Consider the following 14460-nt stretch of genomic DNA (forward strand, 5'->3'; position numbering starts at 1 on the left):
TCTGGTGATTGACAGATGCATTTGGTAGCTTCTTGGGTGTTTTATAATGAAATGGAGTAAGGCTGAATCTCACTTGATATGATGACTTCTGACTTGTTCATGTGCTTTGTTAAAATGCTTCTTTATTACTTTCTTTGTCTTGAGATTGTGACTTAGGAAATTTGCAATGGCTTGTAAACTGCACATTATAAATGAAATTGAATTATAAATCAAAAGCTTTGGAACGGCTGAGGTTTCCTTATTGAATCCCTTTTGTACCTCCAAAATTAGGATTGTCAATCAAAACCAACAGGTGGTGTATGGTTACAGAGAGTGAAGCCCCTCTCACAGGATACTTTCTTTTAGGAAACCAATCAGAACTGGCACTGACATGATGAGGCAGATCTGTCAGCAGAGCTGGGGTATATAAAGTGAAACAACTATGTTAGCACTTCTGAGCAGTCGTGCATTCCCCGCCTCGCCTCGGGTGTAGGGATTGCAAAAAAACAAAACTACACTGTCAAGACCGTGTAGTTTTGTTTTTTATGATTAGAGGCTCTACAATTCTCATGCTGGGATTGTCTAAAAAAATCTTACTTGGGATAAGGACGTCGTTCAAGAAGATTTCGTTGGGCTTAGCCCACTCTTGCAGGCACTTTGAGAGATCAGGTTAGTAGCATGTTTCTGCTGGTGTAAAAAAGGTTTTATCGGTCATTAATAATCCTGATACAATCTATTTTTTATAAATTTGATCACGGGGGGGTATAGGTTTCAGGAATAGATGGAGCACTTAAATTCTCTGTCAACTTTATATCTTAAATTACTGGAGTAAGCTTTGGTAACTCTCAGCAAAACTTTTTTTTTTTACAGTGTATTTTATTGTTAAAGACTATATAAATTAAGGTTTAAATTAAGGTTTTAAAAGTGTATGGAAACATGTGCTTAACTTAAAAACTCCTTTCTCTTGGGAGTGTTCAAGGTTATGCTACTGAGAGATAAACTGAGAAGCTCCCAGAATAGCTCTGATAAAATGCATATGGTATCAGCTAAGCACTGATGACTTTTTAAGGGAAACAACTGCTAAGGTATCAGTTACATGGCAGCTCTGGAACACTTGTCTGCTGTCATTCATAGCTGTAAAGGTTATTTCTGGAACATGACATTTCAGACACATACTTTCAATTCTAATTATACAAGAAACCTTATAAGATCAGATCTTCATCACCAGAATTTGCCTAGACAATGAAAGATATAAACTTTGTGTGAACTCAATGACAGTTTTACTTAATTGAGTTATTTCTGATCCATTCTGAAGTAAGGAAACTACATATATATACAAGCTTTCATAATGTTTCCATATATTTTAGCTGAGCTTCAAAACATAGTCATAACTTGAGCTGAAAATCTCGATACAATATCCAGTTCTGCCCTTATGCACTTACTGTATGTACGCATCAGGCCCTGACTTCTATGAAAGCATTCATGTAATGAAGGAAGAATTTTTACCCCTATGAAAGGTAGAATAAATTTGGCTCAGAGTGAAAGAAACTTTACTTTCTCATTTTTGAGTTAAGCTTGAGATTGTCACAAAATCTGGCACAGAAGCCAAAGTAAACTGAAGTAAATATGTGAGCAAGACTGGCTTGAAAAAATTGTGGGGTTAACTCTTGTTTGTTAAGACTTGGTATGCTCTCAGGGGAATTTTATTATGAGAAAAATTGTAACTTTAATAGATGTATAATACTATTAAAAAGATACTACATTTTTAAAAGCCACGATTTTACATCAGTAAATAAATATGTTCAGGCAAATATAAAATACTGACACAGAAGCTTTTCTAGTGCAGTGTGCTATTTCAAAGTAGGATCTTCTGGCATAGCAAGAGAAAGCAAACTTTCTTTCAGATTTCACATGGCTCTGCAGTTGTTCAAGCCATCAGTGTCAGTGGCTACCTTATATCCTAGCTCACATTTCGAAGGTTACTGTCTTCCCATATTCAAAATTCCACCGAGATACTTTCTAAGAAAGACTAGAATTTTATCTGCATCTTTAATGTCAATATGCTTCTGTAAAAAGAAATTATTCACTACTTACAGACTGTTTTTAAAATTGTCTTCTGTCATTTTGATCATTATTATGAGACAAATACGTTGAAGACCTTCACATTCTTTCATTTGCTGCTTAGTGACCTAGATATATTCTCACTGGAGAATGCAAATGCTTTGCACCAACAAAACATTTTAAAAAATTATACATAGAAATTACTTTCTCTTCAGATAAAAAAGTTAATAGATGAATAGAGGCTGGATGACCTGTGGAAGGTCATGCAGTGAGTCAAGCAGAATTTTGTCTTCTGCTGCACACTTGCAATGCCAAAGCACAGCTCCGCTAAAGATAATGGTTTCACATCCAACTCAGCCAAGCATTCTCTAAGAATAATTTACCATACAACTTTGTCAAAATCTACACTTCGCATTTCACCAGGTCATTCTGATTTAAAATTCACAAGAGTAAATTGTTCTGAAAATAATTAAAAATATTCTTAAAATCTAGCAAGAAAGGAGTGCATATAATAACATTGTCACTCTTTATATCTAATGATGGGGTTTTTTTGCTTTCAGAGTGCCTGTAAAGATGACGACAAAAGCACCAACGTTTACGCAGCCGTTACAAAGTGTTGTGGCACTGGAGGGTAGTGCCGCAACCTTTGAGGCTCATATTAGTGGTAAGGTTTTGCTTCATTCTTCCAAGATTTATTATTTTTTATTACTATTTTTTCCTCATGTTTATTCTAAGAAAAATGACAACACTTTCTATAGATCATAATCTGATCTGACTGGGTAAAGATGAGTACTGAAATATGGATATGTATCTATATTATACAGTACTGATCAGCACTGTGAGGTGCTGTCAAATATCTACAAACAGGCTGCATAAAGTTACTGACCAAGCAGTAGGCAGTCATCCTGCCATGCCACTGGTGTCTAATTTTCATATATGTCAGAACCAGCAAAACTGGGGTAAATACCTTTAAAATATACACATAAGGATACATACTCTGCTACTAAGGGAACTTTATACAGGTACAGAGAGAATAATGATTGGACAGAATGAGGAGTGAAGGTGCAAAGGGCAAGGCTTGTGCTAGCTCTTCAATGACCTTGTGCTAAGCCTTACTGTTTAGCTAAGCTGTATTTCTGCCTCCTGTGCCCTTAAGTTTACTTAATTCCAGAGTTCTAGCAATAGGGTTAAAAGCACAAAATCTAGGTCCACCTGGTGACTGAAAAGGGTAGAAAACCCTAGTATGCTAGATAATAGATTTGTATGGTGATCATGATGGTAGCTCAAGGCTGGATTAATATATTTACGATGTTGATGTGATGTAATTACATTAAGATGCCAAATTCCATGTAATTTAAAGGATACTTCATTTCTCCAGTCTACATGCTATTCAAACACCCTATCTTGTGCAAAATCCCATGCAAACTCCTGAGATAACGTTACCAGATAACCAACACCCTGTTCTAAGAGTGTCTCTGACCTCGGCAGTGACTAAGGAGAAATGACATGTGTTCTCTGCTGATGGAATTATATTGTCTTACAGGCATTAGCAATGTGATGATCCACATACCATAAAATACTACTCAGATGCTCTGTGACAGGTGCAAACACATGATCTGTCCAACTATAAAGATCTCTGACATCTATAATCCACTGTGGTTCATCCCCTGGTCCCTTTGGATAACACTAGACCACATGTCATGTAGTCTACATCCATGATATTTTTTTAATGCCATATTCTGTTCTTTGGTCCTTGATCTTCAGTTAATTGCCCCAATCTTCTCCTCTTGCCTGTACACTGAAAATTTTCTGTGAAAAGTTTTTTCCATGGTTGATTACAATACTTATAATTATTACAAATATATAAATATATCATCAGAACAAGATAGGATGTTAATATGACTCAGTGTATGATATTGGCTATTTTCATTTGTGTGATATCATGGAATACTTGGGAGGGGAACTTGATTTCTTACTAAGTGAAGCTACATCAGTTTTTCTAATGTCATATTGGATGTTAGTTTCAAATATCTTGTGAGTCAATCTCTTGTTAGCTTTTGTTCACATTGTGAGATTCTGGTATATCTTTCCTGCCCCAAAAGCATCCACCAAGGCTGAAAGATGGCTTGCCATTTAGTTTTTCTAAGGCGTTACAAGTAGGAGAGTTTTATTTCTTGAACTAATTGCATAAAAGACTACACAGCTTTATTCTGCCCTTCCTATCCATAATGAAATATTGTGAATTTGAAATTCATAATTTCTTTTTATCTCTGATATCACTGGCTTTTTGTATCCAAGTCAAGTATTAATACAGAGCTACAATTCAAATGTGAAGAGTTCAGTTAATCTAAGGGTATCAAGAAGAGCTTAGCAACCACCTGAGATGAAATTTTGCTGTGTGTAAACTAGAACAAATGAATTTTACTGTTATATTAGACTGTAAATTAAATGCCACATTACAAAAGTTTGATATCAAAAATACCCAGCATGTAACAGAAATCTCAGAAAGCACAGAACGCACAAACCCTGTGATTAAAAGCAGTAAATGCCAGAGCAGTGGGAGTCCTGCTGGGTCAGCAGTGGCTGAGGGGTCATGAGACAAGGAAGTCAGAAGTTCTGCCAGCATTAGAACTGTGCCCATCCTCATGTCTCCACAGCACTGACCAAGTTTGATTTTTTTCATAAAGAAACCTGTACTCTGCTTACCTTTCTTTGAACTTACATTTTCAGGTATTAACCAGTGCAAGGCAACCTTTAAACTCTGCTTATTGTTGAAAGCAGCACATTGAACACAAGTTGGCAGTTCCTCTCATGTCATTGTCAGAAGAGTCTCATTGAATTCAATTACTTTAGCAGTGGATTTGAGGCACTTTGGGTTGATTTTATTCTTTTTGGCATTAAAGCTCAAAAAACCTCAAGGAATGAAAAAATGAACAAAATGAAAAAGATTGTCCTAATAATTAATAGTCAAATCATAGTGTCATTTGGCACATGTAGAAGCAAATTCCTATTCTGTATAGACCAGTTAAAAATATCTATAATCTGAGGTAGATCTTACCCTTTAGTGCCTAGTTTGGTGGCATGGGATAGCAGAGTGCTAGTAAATTTGTGGAGTTATTTTAATTATAAATTTGGGCTTAGATTTTCAAAATGGCTTCTAACTCTGGATCCCTTGGATATAGCAGTTTGAGGCATCAAAATATACTCCATTTCTAGAATGCAGACCTTTTCAACCTCCCACATAAACTCCCATCCTCCCACATAAACTCCCATGTTTGCTAATCATCATATAATGCTACCCCAAGAAAATAAAACATTTTGATGTTACAAGAAATTCTCTATAGAGGACTTGTTTTTGGTTGCCTACCTTAAAATGTTTTTAAAGTAATTTTCACAAAATGTTGAAGACACATAGGTCTGAATGGAATAACTAGGATCTGCTGAATACTCAGTGTTTATGGTGATAATGCCCAAGTTGTCCTACACTAGTGGTACAAAATTGAATTATACATTCCCATCAGGGCTGTTTTATAACTTCCATCTATGAAATTAATAATGCTTAAAAGTACTTTTAGCTTTTGGTTTCTAATCCTCTCTAAAACTGTCCACACTCTGTGTGTGAGAGTTTGTTTTACGTATGTCTAAATTTCAGTATTTTACTAGGAATAAAATTTTAAACTTTCCTAACCAAGTCTGGTGTGACTGCAATCAACCAGTAAAATTTCTAATCTACATATCTCAGCTTCTCTTTCATTTTAGTCTCACACAGTCATTTTCCTGGCACATTAAAATCCCTAATGATTTATTTGGTTTATAGGAGGGGTACACTAGAAAGGAAGCAGAATTCTGTGGGCCTGGGGTTTTCCAAGCCACAGAATAGGACTGGGAAAATTGTAAATACAGTCTCAGATTTCATTCCTGAGCCCCAGTGCAGTTCAGTTGGTGATTTGGGTTGAGTGGAGAAATACATGAAGTGAATTTGCAGGAATTTTAATTTCTGAAGAAATGGTGTTCTAGGACTACAAAAAGGACTTTGAGCTGGAACTAGCTCCTTAAATTAGCTGTTCTGCTTACATGGCTCATATAAAAATTTTATTTATTCATCAAATGGATTTCAGTTTCTCAATAAATTTGGCTAAGTAGAAAACTGTGAAGAGAATTTCCACTGGGAATCTGAAATCACCATTAGTTTTTTCTGACCAGAAGAGTCTTGCTCATGACCCTGATAACAAAAGAATAATATATTTGAACAAGATCAATATATTTGAAAAGATCAGCAGATTCCAGATGACTGCTGTCATCAAACTCAAAAAATTTGAGAAAAAGGAATCAAAAACCCCAAAACTTAGATAGCACTTGATTTTAATGTCTACAGCAGTCACTTTTTCTGTGACTTCATTTTTTAAAACCATATAGTGTTAGAAAAATACTTAACTTGGTTGGAAGTATTGATTTTTACATTGTCTCCAAATTATTGGACAGGATAAATTTGTTATCAATAAGCAGTCCTTCTTAGATACCAACAAATAAATTTTAAAAATACCTCACGTGCTTTAATCCATCCCCCTCATGATTATGATGAACTTTTATTCCTGAACAGGATTGCCAAACACAACAGTCCCTTCATTATTCAAGTGATTTCCTAAATACAGGAGCTTGTGCAGCTGCCCTATTGCTCTGTGTATTTTAAAGACCTTCCTACAATTCCTTTGCCACTGTGTCACTGAACATATAACCATATATCAGTGCCTATGCCATTATGCTCCACTATAAACATGAATACACAAGTGCGTATTATGGTATTTTTTTATATCTGGCATTTCATAGCATCTTAGTCTCCGTTTGTCTTCCTTTTTCTTTAGGTTTCCCAGTTCCTGAGGTGAACTGGTATCGGGATGGCCGGGTTCTCTCTGCTGAAACTCTGCCCGGTGTGCAGATCTCGTTTAGTGATGGCCGCGCTAAACTGGTGATCCCCACCGTGACAGAAGCAAACAGCGGAAGATACACCGTACAAGCCACCAATGGATCTGGGCAAGCAACTAGTACTGCTGAGCTGCTTGTCACAGGTATAATGCAGCTAAAGAAATGCTCCTCTGTCTGCTAGCAATGTGAGAAAGAGAGTGATAGCAGAAGAGTCACAGATAATGAAAAAAGTTCAGGTTTGAAATATATGGTCAGCAAAATATAGCAAACCACTCTCCTTTTCCTAAAGCAGTCTAGAATTCAGCATGTGTTCTCACCAGGAATGTCTAATGGTGTCCTTTATACTTTAGCTGTATAAAGTTTAATCCTGATCTTGTAAACTCTTATTCACAACTGCAAGCTTCTGGCTTCGCCCTCTATACCTCCACTCATGATCTGTCACATTGGGTATATTCAAACTACTCATAAAAGAAAGGATAAAGTTCTTCAGGATGGAGACCCTAATGATATTGAATGAAATAAATGATATTTAACAGAATAACTCACATAAAGGGTCATACTCAAAAGACTGTGCTTAATGCCTATGGTTATAATCAGTGTATCAGTAATTCTAGAAACATTTGCAATTATGGGCATAATCAAAAATACCAGTAATTTTAAATGCAAGAAAAAAGCTAATCAACTCCTAATGTTTTGAATGTTTCGGAAGTTACTATCATCTGTCAGTAGCATGTGAAAGAGAAATAGACCTTGTCCACATCTAGTAATGAAAGTATCTAGTCCTTACAGTTCTTTTTAACAAACACTATTGTTTTTCTATTTACTTCTTCAATAAAAATGCAGCTGGAACAGCACCACCAAACTTCTCACAACGACTACAGAGCATGACTGCAAGGCAGGGAAGTCAAGTTCGACTTGATGTAAGAGTGACTGGAATCCCTACACCTGTGGTGAAGTTCTATCGGGATGGAGTAGAAATCAAAAGCTCCCCCGATTTTAAAATTTTACAAGAAGGAGACCTTTACAGCCTAATAATTGCAGAAGCATACCCTGAAGACTCCGGCACCTATTCAGTAAATGCCACAAATAGTATGGGACGTGCTACTTCAACAGCTGAACTGCTAATTCAAGGTAACAGAATTGAAGTTGCAAGCCATGAAAATAGGAGACCATTCATTGTAGTGGTTCAATACGCACCACTTCATCGATGTTATATCAATAAGTTAATTTTAACTTCTTTCTAAGGAGTTATTAACTTGCTGTGAAAAAAGCAGTGTCTTTGATGAAATTTGCCAAAGGTTTTTTTCTGAGATTTAAAAGGACTTTTTCTCCAGAATGAGTCTTCTTTAAATGCAAGATACAGTAGATAGATAAAAGTGTGGGATAATTTGCATTGTTCTCGTTTTGTATTTGATAGCTGGCGTTGATAGAATAAATATACTAGACTGCATAACTGTACAAGGTGTTGTAAATGAGGGAGGCAAGGATGAAGACAGATAGAGAATTGTAGCTGTGAGTCATGCTACCCGAAGTACTCTTGCTTGGATTTCACCTCATTCAGGCTTCCAGACTGTGTAATCATTTCAGATCTAGGACTGATATGAAGAATCAACAATAAATGTGTTCTGGTTTGGTTTTTTCGGGTTTTTTTCTAATGACTTAGAAGTGTGGTAATATTGTTTCAACTGTTTTCACAATTATCTGTCTATAGATATTGCAGAAAAAACAGATAGTTGCTTAATTACTTTTCTGTTGTTTATATAATTTTTTATATAGTTGGAACTGACCTTTCATTCATTTCTGCAACTGTTTATTGATTGTTGGCATATGAAATTCTCCTGACTATGTTTTCTCTCCCAAAAGGCGAGGAAGAAGCCGTTCCTGCTAAAAAGACAAAGACAATTGTTTCGACTGCTCAGATTTCACAAACAAGACAAGCCAGAATTGAAAAGGTATAATTTCCAAAAACAAAGCAGGTAAGGCTAAAATGTGGATGATTACTTCTACAGTATCTCACCCTAGTATTTTTCTCTTGTTTTTTGTTGTAGAAGACTGAAGCCCACTTTGATGCCAGATCACTTACAAGTGTTGAAATGATTGTAGAAGGTGCAGCCGCCCAACAGCTCCCACACAAAGCACCTCCACGAATGCCTCCTAGACCTACATCAAAATCACCAACCCCACCAACTGCTGCAAAAGCACAAATGGCACGACAGCAATCACCATCACCTGTTAGACAGTCACCATCACCTGTAAGACATGTCAGAGCGCCAACACCCTCACCAGTAAGGTAAAACTACCATTGTTTCAAACAATATTGGTTTTGAATCACTTTCACATATAGCAGTAATGCTGTAGCATGAGAGCATGGTATAAAATGGCACTTATTACTTACTGAGTTTATTTTGGTGGCTAGTTATAATGTGCTATACTTGCCACTTCTACAGAAGTCTGTGCCTCCTATGTACACTTTCTGTCCAGTGTGAAAGAAAATCCCTTTTGATTGCCTTGTATAGAGCCAAAGTAGCACTCAAAGCTCCAAGATCATGATGAAAAGGAAGAAAACAGTACAGCAGTTGGCCCTTGATTATTGTAGATGAACAGAGAAAAGAGCAATGACATTGATGAGTGACAAACATAATGAAAGGATATGGAAAAAAATGTGAACACATGTTCCATGTGCATACTGGTAATGACTGTAGAAATAACGTTTTGAAGGTAGGCAAACTAAAGGTGGTTATGGAAAAATGAAGTTTAGCTCTGCTGTGAAGAGCCTCTTGAGAGGGAAAGTGAGTGGTTTGAAGAGCAGGGCTCGTGGTCTCAGAGACCCCATGACATCTGTGCTGAGAGGCAGATAAAAAGAAGATTGCTTTGGAAATCCTGCAGTTGCAGTATCCTGAAGCAGCAGCATCATGGAAGGAATGTCTTCAAGCTGAGTGCCCAGAAGAGCCCCATTTAAGTTGTCAGAGCTATGCACGCTGATGAATTTTGCCCCACTGAGAATAACTTGAAAGGACAGGAAGAAATGGATTGATAGTAACTAGCAATAACCAGCAAATTGCAAACACAGAAAAAGGATTAAATAGTGCCATCTAGAGAGCATATGGAACTAGAAGTTTGTACTCCCTTGCTAGTCAGACCGCTTTTAGACAGCACAACACATTAGAAAATATATCTAAAAAGTAATATGATGATGCTGCCCCCTACTGATGCTATTTGTTAACGTTCTCTGGGAAATACAGCACAAAAAAATTCCACTCCGAGAAATTCTAATTAGAAAGCCTATTAAAGTATTTTGGAAAATGCTTTAAAACTGTCTGCTAGGATTAGGATTGAATTTTTCAAAATTTAGAAACTAACACTTTCCAAATGGCTAACAATTATTATGGTTGAGATTTGTAAATGTAAGTATGGGGAAGAAGATAGGCACTGATCAGAAGCTTGCCTGGAGTATGAGTGCATGTATGGATGACACATGGAAATGAGATGTGATACAGTAGTAGATACAGTTGTTTTTCTACATGGTTGCCACATGATATTTTTACAAAGTTTGGTTACATTAACCATTTTGTCTCTCTACAGAGACTGGACTACGAATGTAATATGTAATACTTACATCATGTAAGCCTTTTATATTATTCCTATTAGGAGAATTAGGATAGAGCAAATGGAAAGTCATGATGAATTTTTATATTTTAAATATATGTGCTTGAGTGAAATTTCCTTTACCACTTGCTTTTATTTCTTTCTGGAAACTAGGATATTACAAAGACACATTACAGTTATGAGTATGACAAAACCACACATATTAGGCATATTGTTAGGCACATAGATTAGTGTAATTTACAAGTCAAACACCTCAAAAAATTTTTAAAATCAAACTACGTATTACTGAAAGTACCCTAATTATGGAGTGAAATCAAGTTCAGGCAGAAGTCTTTTATACAGTTGTCATTGTATGACACTGGATTAATTACATCAATACTCTGTTTTTTTTCAATAGGTCGGTTTCTCCTGCTGGAAGAATCTCCACCTCCCCTATCAGACCAGTGAAATCTCCATCTCCAATTCGTAAACCATATGTAGTGACAACAGTTGGGGCTGAAGTCCTTCCTCCTTGGAAGCAGGAAGGATATGCTGCAACCATGGAAGCCCAGATGAAGGAAACAAGAGTATCTACAAGCACTACCCAAATAACTGAAGAGAGATGGGAGGGGACATATGGGGTCCAAGAACAAGTTACCGTTACTGGTGCTACTGCTGGCGAGGTGGTGACTGGTGCTAGAGAGGTAAAGTCTATTACTGGAAAAAACATTGGGTTTGCTTTATGTGGGGTCTCACTACTGCTGAATAGTTCTGCTAAATGGCATCTGAGAGGCTGTGTGTAAAAACCTGTGTATCTGCTGTTGAGTTCTGCTGCAAATACAGAAATGCTTCTTTGCCACATGTGTCTCTGTACTTGTTTTGTGCTTCTTCTGAATGTATGCAAAACATGAGAAAATGTTTTTTGATGTGACTAATATAGGTGAGAAAGGACAGTGAAAAAACAGCAGCTGTTGCTACGGTTGTTGCTGCTGTGGATCAAGCCATGGTGAGAGAACCAGCTCCAAGTGTTGTAGAGCAAACTGCTAAAAGGACAGCAATGGCTGCAGTCCACGTTCAACCTGTTCAGGAGCAGGTAGAAATAGAGCACAGACATTCTCTGATTTCTCTTTTATCCCTTCATCCAACATGCAAACAAGGCATGACTGACTGTGAGGAATTAACCAGATATTACCCAGTGCACTGCAAAAGCATGTATACTCATATAGAGAAGCTAGATGTAAACGAATGCTCGTGGTTCACTTATCCATTGCATTCCATCATAGCAGGATTGAACTAATTATTCTTAAACTGTTTTTAAGGTTAAGAATTCCTTCTGTGAAAGTGACCCTGTATTCTCCCTTTTCATTGCTAACATTATTCTTACAATGATGAAGTTTTTTCTCTAATATCTCATTTATAATTTCCCCCTAGGAATAAAATAATCCTCCCTTAGTATTTTTCCTTCACTTGCATTCCTCTCTATTTTTCCTTCTCCTCTTATTTTGATGGTCAATTTGTTAAAGTGAATTTTAAGGCTTGGGTTTTTTGTTTGTTGCTATAAAAATTCAGATGAAAAAGGAGGCAACGGTAGTAGTTACCAGTGATAAATCCACAAAACAAACAATGATATCAAGAACTAGAGAAGGAATTGTCACTTCACAAGAACAAAGGCACATCTCTCATGAAAAGGTGAATACGGATGTTACCAGTGATTGTTATACCCTACCTTGTTCAAAAATCTAATATCTCATACACAAGATAAGCCTATGAACAAGACAACTGATATACCATTATGCTATTTTTCTCTTTTATATATGTTCACTCTCCCAGTTTGTATTGCTATTATTTTCCTGTCTCTCCTTGATGATAACTGTCTTTCCTTTTTTATTTCACTTCCACTATTAATACCTAAGAATGTGATAGATAAACTTGCAAAACATTAATTTAGAAAAACTCTCTTTTTCATATATTGTACAGTAATTTACTAGATAGTATTCATAATCACTTAAAGAATTGACATGTAGGAAATAGTTCTGAAATTTGGTTACACTTTTTTTTTTTTCTGATTTTGTCTCAAAGCTTGCCATTTGTAGCCTGCTTTGTTTGTTGGCAGCACAGTGGGTCAGAAAAAGGAGGAAAAACTCATTCTGCATTAAAATCAAATTTGAAAATACCGATGAATGATTTGAATTCAGATTATTTTAGCATGTATTTTATCAGACAAATATGATTTAATGGAAGACTGGCTTTTATAGAGAAGATTACATTTGCAATGTAGTTGAAATGTGTAAGGAAGAAAGTGTAACCTATCTTTAAAGCACTGAGAAACAGAAATTCACCTGGGCATTACACCTAAATTTGGCATCTGAATTCTTGTCAAAGTGAAAGTTACCTAAAACTTGGGTTTAATATCCTACACTTTCTCAAACTGATGATAATGCAGGACAGTTTTTCTCTGAGCCATTTTTTTAAATTTTTATTACTGCTTTCAATATCAAAGCAAGCATTTGTGGAATGTTTTATTATTTTTATGTTAAATCTTTTATACAAAGTCTGTTTATGTTGTTGTTGTTGTCTTCAGACCAGATGATTTCAAAATACAGAGTTTGAAATTCTTCCTCCCTTTTTTTCTATCCTTTTTTCCAAATGCATTGAAAATCACATACCTTATATTTTAAAATAATATATCATTTAAACTTCCTTATTTGTAAATGTCCAGGTGAGAAAAGAACCAGAGAAAACTCCAGTACCCACAGTAATAATTGCCACAGACAGAGCCAGAGAACAAGAAAGAATATCAAGAGCTAGAGAAGAAATATCTACCACACATGAGCAGGTGCACGTAGCTCATGAAAAGGTAAATAAATGTTACAATCTTTAGTTCATTGAGATACTCTAATAAGTTTATAAAACATCATTCTTCATCACATGTGCTATGTAACTTTGCTGTCCTTCTTTATGAAAAGAAGGTTACAAAATAAAAACTTTATAAAGCAAGTTATTCCAGAGATAAGGCCAGAACTGCAGGTCAGTTCCACTGACCTCATAGCAGCTCTGTCTACAGACGAGTGCAGCTGCCCTTCTGATCCTTTGGGCATTATGGCTTTTATTGCCAGGGTACACAGATTTTCAACTGATGCTTAATGACTTCTTTTTTCTCTGAAGGTAGATTTCTGAATATAAATTGTAAAGGTTATCTTTCATGACATGATGTTTAGTGGAGTTTGATTTAATGAAGTTCATATTTGTGTGAGGACTGAATGCATCTGTTAGACCATATTGTGGAACCACTGTTTGCTGGAGTAACTGATGAAATAGTTCTATCTACTAATGGGAATAAATGTTAAGTCAGTAATAATAATTTTTATTTAAACATTTTCTATAAAACATAGCAATGATACATCACAATTAACTAGGAAGTGGGAAGATTCTTCTCTAATTCACAGTGCAGATGAATGCACTATGTTAATGGCTTTGAATGCTCTTCTCTCAGCAAGCATATAAGATGGGCTATAACTTGGTTATAAAGGAATTATTCCAATTCTGAAGTGATGTTTATATCTTATTCATATACATTCTGTAACCTTATCCTGCATTCCCAAAAAGGTGTGTAATTTTGACAACAGGCATAATTGATTACTATTATTTTTCTTTACCATAAAAAATAGATAAGAAAGGAAGATATGAAACCTTCTGTACCTAAGGTAGTAATTACCACTGATAAACCTAGACCACCGGTCACAATATCGAAAAGTAAAGAAAGAATTGCTTCCAAACAAGAACAAATCACCATAACACATGAAAAGGTGAATAGCACTATTATAACCATAACTGGTTTTTATCCTTTCTTCTTTACAAACCTCATGTTTTCCTCAAAAAATACTAACTATACTTTTTGAGCTCATTTTTTTT

General features: G+C 35.9%; 1 protein-coding gene across 1 annotated transcript in view; it reads left to right on the forward strand.

Annotated features, from left to right (window-relative positions):
• The first annotated feature begins 435 nt into the window (after positions 1 to 435).
• The window catches only part of TTN (titin), a 241520-nt gene continuing 227495 nt past the window's right edge, over positions 436 to 14460 (forward strand). The window contains exons 1-11 of the mRNA XM_032694032.1: positions 436 to 648; positions 2601 to 2704; positions 6903 to 7106; positions 7807 to 8094; positions 8827 to 8915; positions 9012 to 9253; positions 10967 to 11252; positions 11489 to 11641; positions 12118 to 12237; positions 13268 to 13405; positions 14217 to 14354. Of these exons, the coding sequence (XP_032549923.1) occupies positions 2614 to 2704; positions 6903 to 7106; positions 7807 to 8094; positions 8827 to 8915; positions 9012 to 9253; positions 10967 to 11252; positions 11489 to 11641; positions 12118 to 12237; positions 13268 to 13405; positions 14217 to 14354 (1749 nt within the window). The 5' untranslated portion in view covers positions 436 to 648; positions 2601 to 2613. The remainder of the gene's footprint in view (positions 649 to 2600; positions 2705 to 6902; positions 7107 to 7806; positions 8095 to 8826; positions 8916 to 9011; positions 9254 to 10966; positions 11253 to 11488; positions 11642 to 12117; positions 12238 to 13267; positions 13406 to 14216; positions 14355 to 14460) is intronic.

The sequence above is a fragment of the Chiroxiphia lanceolata genome, chromosome 7, assembly GCF_009829145.1.
Source record: "Chiroxiphia lanceolata isolate bChiLan1 chromosome 7, bChiLan1.pri, whole genome shotgun sequence".
NCBI lineage: Eukaryota > Metazoa > Chordata > Aves > Passeriformes > Pipridae > Chiroxiphia > Chiroxiphia lanceolata.